The sequence below is a fragment of the Mchenga conophoros genome, linkage group LG20, assembly GCF_057382185.1.
Source record: "Mchenga conophoros isolate Kocher_MC1m ecotype Shallow Benthic linkage group LG20, M_conophoros_male_GT1.1, whole genome shotgun sequence".
Lineage (NCBI taxonomy): Eukaryota > Metazoa > Chordata > Actinopteri > Cichliformes > Cichlidae > Mchenga > Mchenga conophoros.
The window spans coordinates 31,084,290-31,098,535 of NC_140545.1; the positions used below are offsets into that span (position 1 = coordinate 31,084,290).

Genomic DNA, 14,246 nt, shown 5'->3' on the forward strand with positions numbered 1-14,246 from the left:
TAGAAACAACAAGCTCTTTATTTTCATCCCACACAGGTCAACATAAGGAACTGTAAACAAAACCTCTTGAATGGCCTTAAGTAACAAATGCAAAAGAGGGCAATAAAAATGGAGACACTTCTGTAAAGGCTTTGATTGGTGTACAAACAACACGGGCATTGTCCTTGTTGGGTTTTCTTTGCAACTTCAACTGAGCTCACGTGAAAGACGTCTTCATAACTGCATCCTGTCCTCTTCTTTATTTTTTTGTTGAATGGAAGGGAAAACAACACGGAAAGCGCCGGCGGTGGATACTTTATAACAAAACAGCTGCCAACATGGAAAACTACTTGTCTGGATCAGGCAAAATACTGCACACAGTGATAAATTAAATTGCTATTAAACCATTTGAACTCTACATGGATATATGATTATGATATTTAAATATCAAAGCAGCTGTAACAACCACCATTCACAATGCTCTAAATAGCTGGTGAAGGTAAGAACCACATAGTCTGGAAACAAACTTGCTTCAAGTTTATTATCTGGCAGGCATTTAAGATTTGGAATGTCATCCACAAAAAACAAAAAAAAGAAGAAAAAGAACCATCAAACGAAAGCTTTGACTATAACGTGTCGTGTTATTTTACTGTCCATGTGAGAGAAAACACCTAAGCGCCTTCACAGCATCAAACAAACATACAGTTTCAGGTTCCAAGATATGGCAAGGGCTCTCAAAAAAAGAACTCCAGTAAGGTCAGAGTATGAACCTTAAAACAAAAGTAAGAAGTGTCCCACCTCAACCTCAGTTCTGTACATTCAAAGGCCAGCGCTGACTGATGGGGAAATGTAAAGGGCAATAAAATGCTGCAGAAATGTCACTGCATCTCCACTTGACTGGGCCTCATCATTCCCTTGAAGACTCGCAGCTTTCCTGCTCCAGTGAGATCAAAACTGTAGTCTGTAGTAACATAGGGCATCTCCCCATCAATGCCCGGCTGAAATAGAAACAAAGACACTACACGTCACAATAGAACAGTAATGTCATCTTTAGATATAGTTATACACAACTGAGAACTTTGGAACTCTGAATGTAAATAAATGTAAATAAAAACAGAATGCAACTGATTTTATTCACAACAAATCAAAGACAAACATATCAAATGTTTAAACTGATACATTTTACTATTTGATGAAAAACTGTTTTTTAAATCTGATTTTTAAATTTATTGGCAGCAACAGATCTCAAAAGAAACTGGGACGGATGAACAAAAGTTTGGAAAAGTAAGTAACACTAAAAAGAAACAGCTGCAGCAAAACTGTAAAGACGTAAAACATCTCATCATCTACATGCCTGTGATAGTCGGACCCTCAGGAAGCAGTGCATTAAATAAAAAAGGAAGACATAATTCTGTCAAGGAAATCACTACGTGGGCTTGGACACTTCTAGGAATCACTGTATGTGAACACAGTTCACTGTGCCATCCAGGTTAAAGCTCCATTATGCAAAGAAGAAGCCATATGTGGACGTGATCGATCAATGTCACCATCTTCTCTCATTTAAAATGGACTAATGGAAAAGTGCGTCAGATGAACCAAATTTTGGCTTTTTTGGAGGGGGGAAAACATGAATGCCAAGTCCTCAGGTACCACCTGGGTTGTTATTAGTGCTCCCTTAAAGAGCCTTCATCTCTAATGCTATAGAGGTGCACTTGTGCCTAGAGATGAAACAGCCTGCACATCTGGAAAGGCAACACCAGTGCTGCAAGGTCCATACAGGTTTTAGAGCAACACATGAGCCCTTTCAGATGGTATCATTTTAAGGTGGGGGGGCCTGCATGTTCCAACAACACAATGCTTATTAACTGCATCTATTATAACAACATGCTTTAAAGTAGAACAGTCTGAAGTGACTTTTCAGCAACTGAAAACATTTTTGATAACATGAAAACAAAATGAAAAACATGAAAAAGGATCTAACCTGTGTTGTGAAGATACAGGAAGGCATTGAAATTGCTCCCAAGAGGAGACAGTTGACTTTACGAAGAACTGACGGATCTACAGGTGTCAGCAGGAAGTACAGACCCTGTGCCATGTCAATACCTCGGAGGAGCCCTGGAAGACAGTATCAAGTAAATATAACGACATATAACGACTCTTTAATTCTCAAATTGTCAAATGGATTTGGGTGCCCTGGTCTATTACATCTAATAAATGTGTTTCTTTATTCCCGATCTTAAGAATTGAATCTGGTGCTGAAACTTCAGTTTATGGAATAAAGTCTTCACTACATAATCTACAAAACATTTTCAGCTCTTCACAAATATTTTTATTTCCTTCCTTCCTAGACTTTTTGGATCCCCCCCCCCCGATTAGATATAAACGTATTTTTCTGACCAGTTACTACAGTTAAAGAAAGAAAGCTTCAATAAACTGAAAAACCAGTTTATTGTGGCAGTAACAATAACTTGAGCTTTTTAAAAAAAAAAAGATATCAGCAACATACATTTTTAACTTGATAAAAATGTTTCAGTCAATGAGGAAGTAAAGCCAAAGTCAACACAATAACTCAGAAAGGACACTTACCAAATCCCACACATGGGCAGATGGGTGCCTGGGAAAGAAAGACTGGACCTCCCTTGCTTGCTACTTTTTCTGCCAGGCAGCAGAGTCCTACCAGACTACCACTGGAAGCATGAAACATGTGCGAGGGCACCACGTCGCAGTGGGTAACACCTAACGCAATCGCTGTGTGTGGAACCTGTGGGTTTAGCAAGAAAATTGTTAGGTGGTTGCTTAATAAATATAAAAACATCTTTAAAAACAACAGTTTGCAGTTTAAGGAGGTTTAAACCAAAACTGGAGCATAGACAGCCATTTCTCCCTGATTTAAATGTCATGAATTGTATTCATATATGTATAGACTGTGATCAGAGAGTCATGTGCTTCTTGTGTACCTGGTATGGTGTGAGGCTGTGCAGAGGTCTGACTGGTCCAGGGTCCGGACACTGCAGCTGACTCAGATAGGCCAGGAGAGACAGATTTCTCTGCTCATCACTACGCTGGTGTTTCCTGTCAAATGCAGCGATATGAGATGTAGCCAAGAGTCTGGAATAATGTTTTTACACCAGTATATTAATAATGGTGGTGCAGTGGTGTCCTTACGCTGTTCCTTGACTCCCAACTCCTTGAAACTCTGCTTGTATACTAATGTGACTGTAGATTCTTGGGGGGCTGTGGCTTTCTGTAAACTCATCCAGAGCGGTCTGAGCGGGTGGGTGAGTCTGAAAGCCATCTGCCGTTCTCAGAAAGTCTGGAGTGAGGGCGGGGCACTGATTGACACCACTGTGACTGAGCTGGACAACATGGGAAACTGGGAAGAAGCGGATCATGTCAACCAGCAGGTTGAATCCAAATCCTGTGAACAGACACACATTTAGAAATTTTTTTTATTATTAGTGTATTTAAATTCTCCTACATTGTTTCACTGATGTCACAGAAGGCAGCTCACACTGACCTTTGACCCAGCCCATGGTGTTGATAATAATCGGAGCCTCTCTGGTCTGGGATCTTCTGCACCATAAGGATTTAAGAGATTCCATATATCGATCCAGGTCTGAGTTGCATGATGACTGACCGTAGTAGATCATGTGGTCTGGAGTCTGCTGATGTGTGAAAGGAGGACCTGCAAAGCAGATCATTATACGTCTTTTAACCCACTCTTACTAATCAAGTAGGAGTCAGAAATGAAGAAAACACTATAGAGGCTGGTTCTGCTGGAGGTTTCTTCCTGTTAAAAGGGAGTTTTCCTTCCCATTGTCGCCAAAGTGCCTGCTCATAGGGGATCATATGATTGTTGGGTTTTTCGCTGTATGTATTATTGTAGGGTCTACCTTACAATATAAAGCGCCTTGAGGCGACTGTTTATTTGGCACTATGTAAATAAAACTGAATTGAATTGAACTATAGAGGCATAATTCTACACAAAACCCACCATAAAATAACAATTTTGACATCACATTTTGAATCACACATGATTCTCACATGTCTCTTCTTTCTTGAGCTCTCAGCGAAGGCGGTCGCACTTTCTCCTCTCCTCCTCACCCTTATCTTCCCTGCTTCGCCTCTATGTCCTTGTCTTGTGTGAATTTACTTTCCCTGGAACAGTCTCTCACTGTCGTTCTCTAAACCTAAAAGAGAATTATGGATTTGATCAACTGGTCTCTGAGTGCTATTGACACCCTTAACGAGAAGTCGGGGCTCGGGAGAGCCTGAGTGCCCTGGAGGGACTTTCCCTGCCGGTTACACGATGGACGGGTGGAGAACTGGAGGACCGTGTGCCTGGCGGGACTGTCGATCGAGGACGCTGAAGATATCTACCTATTCGGAACCATGATAACAGGGTTCATGCTGATCGGCGTTGGCTTAGCCCTGGTTTATCAGAGAAATAAGAAAGCGGAACCGGCTGTTCAAACCCCCACAAGGCTGCCCGCTGGATTCGAAGCGACGGGACGAGGTGCGACCTCTCACAACGAACGTAATATGGTCAACACCTTGGAGACGCTTACAGCTGCTGTGAAGGCTCAAAACAACACCATTGAGCGTATGAGGGGAAACATCAGAGAGAGGCCTGCTCAAAATGAGACCCTTGAGCGACAGTTGGAAAACATCGCGGAACGGATCACTGCAGTTGTGAGGTCTCAGAATCAAAAGACTGACAACACCACGGAACAGAAGTTTGATACCATCATGGGGAGGCTCGCAGCTCTTCAACGGGAGATCGAGAGACCAGCCTCGGAGTGCTAGAATTCGAGCTGCTCACAAAGGAGAAATCAACAATATTCAACATTTGGACACCACGGCCCCAGCTGCAGGCCCAAGGCTGGAGCCCACCAAAACAACTCCCTGATAACGACTGTGTGATGACTATTCTTCCCGCCCCATGAAGGACACCTGGATTGGCTGGAGGACTGTTTACTTAGCCTGATAGGCCGAAGGACACTGTCTCAGCTAAACTATGGACACGCACACACACACACTTACACTGATAAGCACTCACTCATCCCCCTCCCTTTCCAACGCCTTCGATGCTTGTGCCCTACCGGGGATGATAGCAGTCAACTGGACCAGCACAGATGCTGCAGGACCGGATGCGCTGTCTACGCCGGCTCTCTCTTACCCTTTACCCGCCCCTGTTGCTTGTCTCGTGTTTCTATGGTGTATTGATAGTCATGTGCTTTTGTGCTGAGGTGTTTTTTCTTTTATCAAACTGTTCTCCCACTAGGAGCTCAGTCTGAGTGGAGTTTTTTTTTCTCCTCCTCTTACCTCATGTAGTGTATTTTCGTTGTTTTTTTCCTATCAGCCTACCTTCTGACATGTCTGCCCAATGTGATGTTTGTGTGAAGTTGGTCAGAAGGTTCCTTTGTGAGTGCGCATGCGCCATTAGCGTGCTGCCTGCTGTAACCCCTAATTTCCCTCGGGATGAATAAAGTATTCTGATTCTGATTACATAGGTTTAAAAGAAGCTGAAAGGCTAACACTTTTACTCCTAGACACAGGTGGACTGGCTGTGTCAGTTTCCAATCTTTAATCTAAGGTAAGCAAGGAATGGCTCTTCCAACACATTGTTGTTAATAATTTAGCCCCAGTTGTAAAGATGTAAAGATTTTGAACATATAATGAGGATTGAAACATACCTAAAAGGGGTTCTCTGACAGTGAGGAGAGACAGGCAACCAGCAGGGGTGAATTCTGTTTGACCGAGGTCACCTTCCAAATAGTCGACACTAGCAGTGCTGAAGGAAAACAAAACATATCGTTATTCTCCACTTTAAATGACCCACAGAGATGTTTGTAGGCTGTAAAGACCCTTGTGTAAATGTGAACCAAAGCAAACTAAACATTACAATAAAGAGAGAGGACCAGAGCAGGACCAATGACATAGTGAACAGGACATTATAAAAACTGTAGTTAGTGAGAAACTTACTAATTCAGCAAGGTGTTAATGAGCACGCGAATAAATGTTGACTTTCCAACATTCTTGGTCCCGCACACCAGGATAACAGGACAGCCATCTATGTCTCCTGTCAATGAAAAACATGTCAGGTTTTCATGAAAGCAACCAAAGTGAGCATTTTGTTTTGGTATGTTCTTATCACATAAACGTCTGTGGTTCGATTCAGTTACAGAACAATTCTGCAGGACTCCTACTAAGAGTGAAGAGCAAAACTTACACTGACTATTATATTCTGTTTTTCTGCTGATCACTGTTAAACCAACACAATAACTGTGACTGGTAATTCTCAGCAACTGACCAACTTACTGTTAAAGCCCTCAGAGTGTGAAACACTTTCTACTGAAGTCAGTTAAGTTACATTTGGTATCTGTTAAGTTCTTATATAAACTCTTTTAGGAACACTGATAACTAAACCTCCTTGTTTGAACTAGTAAATGTAGTGGTTCTTACAGAGTGCTTTTCTATCCTGAGCACTAAAAGCGCTTTGCACAACTTCACCCAGTCGCACACGCACTTTCTTCTACACTGTTTCCTATCGAACATTCACACACATAAATGATTATGATACAATGAACTTTATTCAGTACTGTTCTGTGTGTGTGTAAGGGTTACAAAATAAATAAATTTAGCCTTGTAGCATAAAAGTGGCTCCTGTATAATTTGGCACATCTAAAAGTGGGTTACCTTTGCACACACTGACTAATGTGTTGAGAGCATGTCTGTAGCTCTTTGACATTTTCAGCCCTTCAATGTAGCTGTCGAGAGGAATCATATCCAAACCGTTGAGTGGAGTGTCAAGAACAGCTGACATGAGTTCAGTCTACAAACAAGCAGGAGAAGCTTTTCAGATTCTGCATGTAAATTATGTTGAAATTTGTCTGCTTTGCTGACTAAATCTAAGTGTGAACATATCTGCCACCTTACCATCGGGAGGTTGAACAATTCGCTGAGATCTGGAAAGCTGGAAAGAAACTGTGTCATAGGCGTCTCGATGGGCTCCAGCAGGATGATGGATGAATTTGTCGTTATGCTTTTTAACAGCTTCTTTCGTGATGCTGTTAAAAATGCATATTCACAGCAATTAAAAGTCAGAAAAACACGTTCTAATACTATATATTCAGCATTTAACTGATAGAGCTATATCAGTGTCTGTGTTTTATGATACATATGCCTTTATTAAAACTTCCTTTCACAGAAAATAACGCAGAAAAAGATGCTCAGATTAAATCAGAATCATCACAGTTTCTGTTTAAAATCATATGTGTACATGTCACAATTGTTACAATTTATTTACAGTTTAGTCGCCATGTTTTTATACACCACTTTGCATTTAATCATTAGTTATTATTAATCTATGGCTCTCTCCCATAGCATGTCTTTTATACAGTCTTCTTCCCCTATTAACCAACCGGTCATGGCAGATGGCTGCCCCTCGCTGAGCCTGATTCTGCTTGTTTCTTCTTCTTAAAGAGGAGTTTTCTTTTCCACTGTCACCAAGTGCTTGCTCATAGGGAGGGTTATCTGCTTGTTAAGGATTTCTCTCTTTTATTGTAGGGGCTTTACCTTGCAATATAAAGGGCCTTGAGGTGACTGTTGTTGTGTTATGGGGTTATATAACGTTATAGCTGCACAAACTAGTTTTACTGTTTTCACACATCTTCATCACTAGTTTGTCTCATATTTATGACTCAAACAATAAGCACTCAAGAGTAAACATCCTCTTTCAGTGTGAGTGTGCACAGAAACTGAAGCAGAAAGCCTGGGCTAATGGAGAAAGTTGATGACCACTTTTTTAGAAATGCTTCACAAGACATCCTTTAGTTAATTTTCTATTGTTTACATTTCACTTAAGACAGTCTGCGAACATGCATTGCAGTGCAACAGGTGGGGTAAAGAAATTATAATTATTATCATATAATTATTAGCTTAAAAAATCCAGACTTTGCAAAGAGAAATAAGGTCCAGCTAAGTAGAATTCACAGTATTTTTGCCTATATAATATGAACTCTAACCAATCAGACTTCCTAGTGCTATATTTTAACTTCAAACATAAAAGAAAAAGTGTGCTGCTCACCTTGTGGAAGATAATTTTGGAGGATGTGTGATGCCTCGTTTCTACTTTCCAACGCTCTGATGCTTTCTAATCCTCTTATACTCAGTGGACAATGTGATGCTGGGGAGAAAAGCGAATATGACTGCTGACCCTCTTCGATGGTAAATCCCATAACTTCTACACGACCATAAAGACAGGTCAGAAGGCACTTCCCGCGGAAACACAGCGTCTGCAGGTAAGACATGTTTAATCACAGAAATTAAATGACATCAGATTAAACATCTACATGTCCAACTAAAAATCAACTGACGCATACCTGATCCTTCTGCATGACAAGTACTGTGCGGTTCTCTCGATCGTCTCTCTGCGCACAGTGATGCAGAGCCTCTCCCTCCAATCTACCTCTCCGGACATCCTCAGTGTTATCTGAGGTCTCCATACCATTCCCATGCACTGACTGGGAATACTCCTTCCAGTCCTGTGAGTCATCTGAGTCATTGTCCATGGTAAACACTGAGCTTCCATTAGCCTGAGCATGTGTCTTCTTAATTCCAGACTCAGAAGAGCTATTCTTGTGGTTAGAGACAGACTTCACTTTATTTTTCAGCCTCTTGACAGATGTTTTTTTCCTTACAGACTCCTGGTGCTCCTTCACCATGCTGATCACCACAGGGCTAGAGTTTACATTAGAGAAACTGACGGGAGGTCTGCACCGTTTTCCCTTCGCATCTTTCCACTTGTGAGATTTATGTTTTACCTCTGTGTGTTTGTTCACTTTCATGATTGTCAGCAGTCAATTAGGTAAAAGAAAAATGAAAAGGTGAACCTGCAAAGAAAAGGATGCACTTCATCAACTTAAGAATAAAGAATGGAAACAAAGCATTTACACTCAAGCAATTATTAGTTTAGTTCTGTGGAACCCATCTAGTTTACTTAAAGAGCAACTTTATTTCATGGCATTTAACCTTTGCACAGAGATTTTTATTGTAATAATATGATAATTATTATAATAATCTTCAGTTATTTTTAATAAGTGTTCATCTATCCCGATGCCTGGTTATTTGTGCATTGAAACTGTTGCAGTCAAGTTCCCTCTATGGTGTTAAACATCAGTATTAGCTTCCATCACAGGTAGCAGACAGTTTATGCTTAAGCTGACTTGTCTGCTTATATCTTATTGAGTTCAGTTAAATCCACAAAGAGCAGCAAATGTCAGAGGAGCAGTGGTGCAGGTCAGCTGATCACAACACACGCAGAGGAGCTGGTGAGTGAAAGGAGAATGGTGGCTAAGCTGCCATCCCTGCTGGACAACATCTCCCACACCATTCAGGAGACTCACAGCACTGAGCAGCTCCTTCAGTGGTAGGCTGCGGCTCCCACATGATAAAGGTTATCTTATCTTAAACAAATCTACTCAAGCTCACAACACATGTTTTTGCATTTGTTATTCCTAAGGGACATTTTTTCCCCAATGTTGTAGGCGATATTAGGGTTTGTTTGTTTGTTTGTTTGTTTTTTACATTTAATCTAACTTGAGTATTTTTCACCTCTTGGAGTCACTTTATAAGACTCTTAGAGTCTTTATAAGACAGTAAGACTGTTTTTATTATGTTTATTTTAATTTTAAAATGACAAGGCATAGAAATTTACATCAACACTCCATCATTTAAGATTAAGTCATGCAGGCTCAGTTTCATATGCAGGTTTACAGCATTTATTCCATAGACCAGAAAATCATACTAAACAAACATTGAAGGCCACTTACAAAAACCCACATGCAGGCTCAAAAAGCCCATGAACACAGCTGCACTACTTCAGGTTACTCTTTGTTTACGTTATTCTTTTAAAATTGTGTTTACAGTTTCAGCTGCTGTAACACAGGAACTACTCCACGTTTGTGATGAATACAGTACATCTTCTCTTAGATTAAATAATCCTGTTTATAGTCTTGTTTTAACATATCCGTTAGCCAGAGCTAGCTTTCTTTTCCAGCCACAGCTCAATATAAATGAAAACTAAAGCCAAATATGTCGGTTTTCCACAATCTCTCAAAATGTGAACAGAGCAATGAATAAAATCACCTTCACGCAGTATGACAAGAATGCAACCTCAATTTTAAACTTGGGTTGAAGTTATCAAGACCAACTTCACCTAACACCGCCTCAAAAACTAGCATTAGCTGCTAGCTAACGTTGTTGCTTCCCGAGAAAACACTGCTTTAAAACAGATGGCACAAAGCTGTAGTTATAATCCCTGTGCCTTGGCTGCGAACATGCACAAGTAATGTTTATAATTATCTTAAGAGACACTAAAGAGCTGGTCACTTGTTATTGCAACGGTGCTAACAGGCTAATACTTACACGTGTGAGCCGCAGATAGACGCTGAGTCCGGATGGTCAACTATGACTTTACCCGAAGTGTTATTATCTGCTAAAAGAAGCGTCTAACAACTTAATTAACTTTTTTAGTTTTTTTCCCCCCCCAATACGTCGATAATATTACATACAAATGGAGCTACGAGTAAGAATATGGTTAGTCTCAGATTGTGATTAATCTAATCGTTAATATTTTAACATTGTACGATATAAAACATTCCCGGAGTGCGGTCGCATAAACAGCGTCACATCCTGTTTCACTTCGCACTTTTTAGGGGCCTACAAGAAACGAAAACAAGGTGCACGAAGCTAGGTTTTTTCTGTTTTATCACTCTGGCTCATGTGACGCCCGGATCGTGTGCAGGTTACAGAGAGGCCCGTCGTGTTTAATCGTATTTTTAATCGAAAAGTCAAACGCGAACTGAAGCTGTCTGTTGGACAGCGCGCTAAGGGAGCGTCTTCAAAGAGATGTGCTAGGAACTGCAAAGTGGGTGAGAGTTTGCAATTATTTCACGAATGCTTTTTCGAATATGAACACTGAAAATGCACTAGGGTATGTTTAGACTTTATTTTAAAGGCAGCTCAATAAATGTTGTAAATATAAGGACAATAATTTAAATCTAATAATTATTTAATTTGTCCATCTAATATTAAGAGCGATGCTCAGTACATACTTTAAAGTACAGGGTGGGCCATTTATATGGATACACCGTAATAACATGGGAATGGTTGGTGATATTAAAGTCCTGTTTGTGGCACATTAGTATATGTGAGGGGGCAAACTCCTCAAGATGGGTGGTGACCATGATGGCCATTTAGAAGTCGGCCATCTTGGATACAACTTTTGTTTTTTTCAATAGGAAGAGGGCCATGTGACACATCAAACTTATCCGGTTGTTCAGTCTGACGTCACTAGCCGTGTCTGGGTCTAAACTCCGCTGCAGGTCCATATATCAAACGATCACTGTGGCATTACTGAGAGTTGAAAAACTGTCTAAAGTCTTTCATCTTTAATAAAATGATCAGCGTTCTGCTCTACCAGGTGTAACAATTGAGTTTAACATCCAGGCATCCATGAAAACGGAATTTATGACATTTAACGGAGTTAGAAGTTAGCAGGGAGTTAGCTCGCTAGCTTCTATCTAAATACAATATAGCATGTCCTGACTGCGGGGTTTTGGAAACAAATTAAAACGTACAGCTCTGTTATCACTTCCAGTATAAATGAAGACACAAAACTAAACAGCAGTAACGTTTGTAGGGTTACTGAAGTTGGGCTAGCTGGTATATAATGATGTGCTGCGTGACCGCTAGCGACACAGCTACGTTAGCATAATATAAACAAGCTAACTTTTTTTTCCACTCGATAAAAGTTACCGTGAGTGTTCTCGGTGGTCAGGAACAAATGTAATCGCATGGCAGGATGCTGTAAAAGGACCAAACTTCAGCCAGGAGAACAACTGAGATAATCCATCCACAATACGAGGTTAGTCATTCATATACTGCTGCATGGGCTGGGCTGTAGTTACACCCTAAGGTTTTAAAAACTGAGCTTAAATAAATGATTAGCGGTAATAAAAGCCGAGGGAGGTCAACAGTGATCACTGACTGTTTTAGGAGCTTTTTGAGATCAAATAGAAGAAAATACATAACATTAAACATGTTAACAACACAAAAGCCATATTAAACGCAGACTACTTTAGGCCCGGAAGTAGGATTCGTCGCGTCATCACTGAACAACCGGATTGGTAATGTCACAAGAAAAACAATGGGGTGCAGGGCTGCAAAATTTCAGGGACTCTTCAGTTTTTGGTAGCCCAAAATAAATTTAAGTAGCCCAAATAAAAATAAAAAATTGATTGATGTTTTGTTTCCTTTACAATATTATACATTAATGTAATATTAAAGTAATATTGTAACGGAAACAAAACATTAATCAAAAATAGTTGAAACACAAATTACAACATTGTATAAAAATTACAATCATCAACTCAAATACTTGGTTCTAATTGAACAGAAATTTCTATGAACTTGTAAGAACTGTGTAGAACATGAATCAGTCTGTGTCAGATCCTGAATTTGAAATTTCCACTGAAGTCACGGGTAAGAGGCAAGTGGAACCAACATCTAGGCCATTTGCTTTTTGAAGTTTGCAAAGACTGCTAAATTTTGCCAGGGGTAGTTCACTCTTTGCAACATAGTACGCTGTTCTAAACAGATTTTTCAGGTTTATTTTTAGTATGTTATTTGCAATTGGTGTTTGTTCTGGGAAAGATATTGCAGACTGAGCAATAATGCATTTCTTGCATTTCTCATGGGTTCTAATGGGGGCCTTTCTTAAAATTACTGGTCCCAGTAACAAAGGCGCTTGTCGACTCAGAAATCGAGGGAAAACCAACAACACACCCGGCAGAACATTATGTTATTTACACGGGTGCACATCAGTGGTCCGCATGTGCGCATTCGCTGTCAAAATAAAAGACGCCACCAGATAATTAGTTGCAACGCGGTTTGCGTCCACATAAAAGGCACGGTTTTTGTCCGCTAGAGTGGGATTTTCACGGCACATTTGTTTGAAGCCAGCTCACCTCCTGCAACCACTTTTCCGAGAATACGCGCTTCTTTTGTGGTTCGGACTCCTTCTGAGGTGGAGGAAAACCAAAGTAATTGCTTAAAGGAGCTTGCTTCTTCGACATCTTTAAGAGTTCTAAACAAATGTCTGTCCTCCTCCAGAAAATCTTAAGCACGCAAACACGCGTTGCAACTTCTTATCTTGTGCGCGTTTTGTATTTTGACAGCGAATGCGCACCTGCACCACTTATGTGCACCCCTGGTTATTTAGCTCGTCATATCGCAGCCACAGAAATTCTTTTGTCCATGAAACCATAAAGCTGCACTTTCTTTTTGCCTTATAGTCTGATTTGTCATAACTTTTCCGTTTTGTGGTAAGCTTTTCTTTGGCTGTCACTTCTTCACCCTGACCTGTCTTATCCTGCTGCTTTTACACACACACACACACACACACACACACACACAAGCTCAGCGATTCTCTGCGCGATCAACCTCTCACATGTTTAAGCTTGCTGCGGGAGATTTCACTTGTCATGTTTGCATAGTAAGCTAACGATTAATAAGACGATGTCAGAGGAATTGGTGCGCAAATTATCATCACTCACCAATCAGTGCTGTCGCCCTCTATACACAGTTCGCGCGAATGCAAAGTGAAAGCAAAAAACAAGCGCAAATTCAAACGCGATTTCAATATGTCACATATTGACAGTGGCCAATGACATAATTACCCAGCTACATTTCCGAAAGAATGCAAAAGCATTGACATATATTTTTCCTTCCTATGATAGCCCGACGGTAGGGGTGGGTTTTTATAATCGATTCATCGATTATAATCGATTCTGGCTTGGATAACGTAAAATCGATTCATTCAAATCCTGAATCGATTTTTTAATATAAATTTATTTTGCCCGAAATGCCAGAATCTCTGGTGACATCTCACAAAATTTCAAGAACCACCAAACAGTTAAGACAGTAAATGAGAGCAGGTACACGGATTCTGCACATAGACTTAAACACACAGCGCGACCCGCGGATCAGAATCAGTTAGATGTCGCCTTTCTCACAGTCGGGGCTGAAAGCCGACAGCTCGCTGATTCTGATCTGTCGGCGGGTCGCGCTTTGTGTTCACGCCCTTTGTGCGCTGATTCTAAAGCTGTTAGTTTGATGTCTCTCCAAACAATATTGACCGAACCAGCAGCAAAAGAAGATCCAAACGCTTCACATAAACATCGTCATGAATTCACTCTGACTTT

General features: G+C 40.6%; 2 protein-coding genes across 3 annotated transcripts in view; one reads left to right on the forward strand and one right to left on the reverse strand.

Moving 5' to 3' along the window:
• On the reverse strand, positions 1–10,662 carry nol9 (nucleolar protein 9). Its single transcript, XM_085258451.1, has 13 exons — positions 10,408–10,662; positions 8,364–8,873; positions 8,069–8,276; positions 6,919–7,049; positions 6,679–6,814; positions 5,965–6,061; positions 5,676–5,773; positions 3,497–3,664; positions 3,145–3,397; positions 2,937–3,051; positions 2,566–2,740; positions 1,961–2,094; positions 1–977 (listed from the first exon to the last, which is right to left on the reverse strand). Exons 2-13 carry the CDS (start codon positions 8,826–8,828, stop codon positions 858–860), a joined length of 2,100 nt encoding a protein of 699 aa, XP_085114577.1. The 5' UTR covers positions 8,829–8,873; positions 10,408–10,662; the 3' UTR covers positions 1–857.
• zbtb48 (zinc finger and BTB domain containing 48) overlaps positions 10,661–14,246 on the forward strand; it is a 15,198-nt gene continuing 11,612 nt past the window's right edge. The window contains exon 1 of one of the 2 annotated variants that reach the window (XM_085258449.1): positions 10,661–10,913. The gene's annotated coding sequence lies outside the window, so the exon portion shown is untranslated. The remainder of the gene's footprint in view (positions 10,914–14,246) is intronic. The other variant, XM_085258450.1, reaches the window with a different exon arrangement.

What these genes read in the sequence shown, in the direction of transcription:
- nol9 (XM_085258451.1), bottom strand. Translation starts at nt 8,828, where the DNA reads ATGAAAGTGAACAAACACACAGAGGTAAAACATAAATCTCACAAGTGG. An exon ending in ATTAGTCAGTGTGTGCAAAG is followed by an intron (nt 6,062 to 6,678) that starts GTAACCCACTTT and finishes TTTCATTGACAG; the next exon opens with GAGACATAGATGGCTGTCCT. An exon ending in CCTGTATCTTCACAACACAG is followed by an intron (nt 978 to 1,960) that starts GTTAGATCCTTT and finishes TTTCTATTTCAG; the next exon opens with CCGGGCATTGATGGGGAGAT.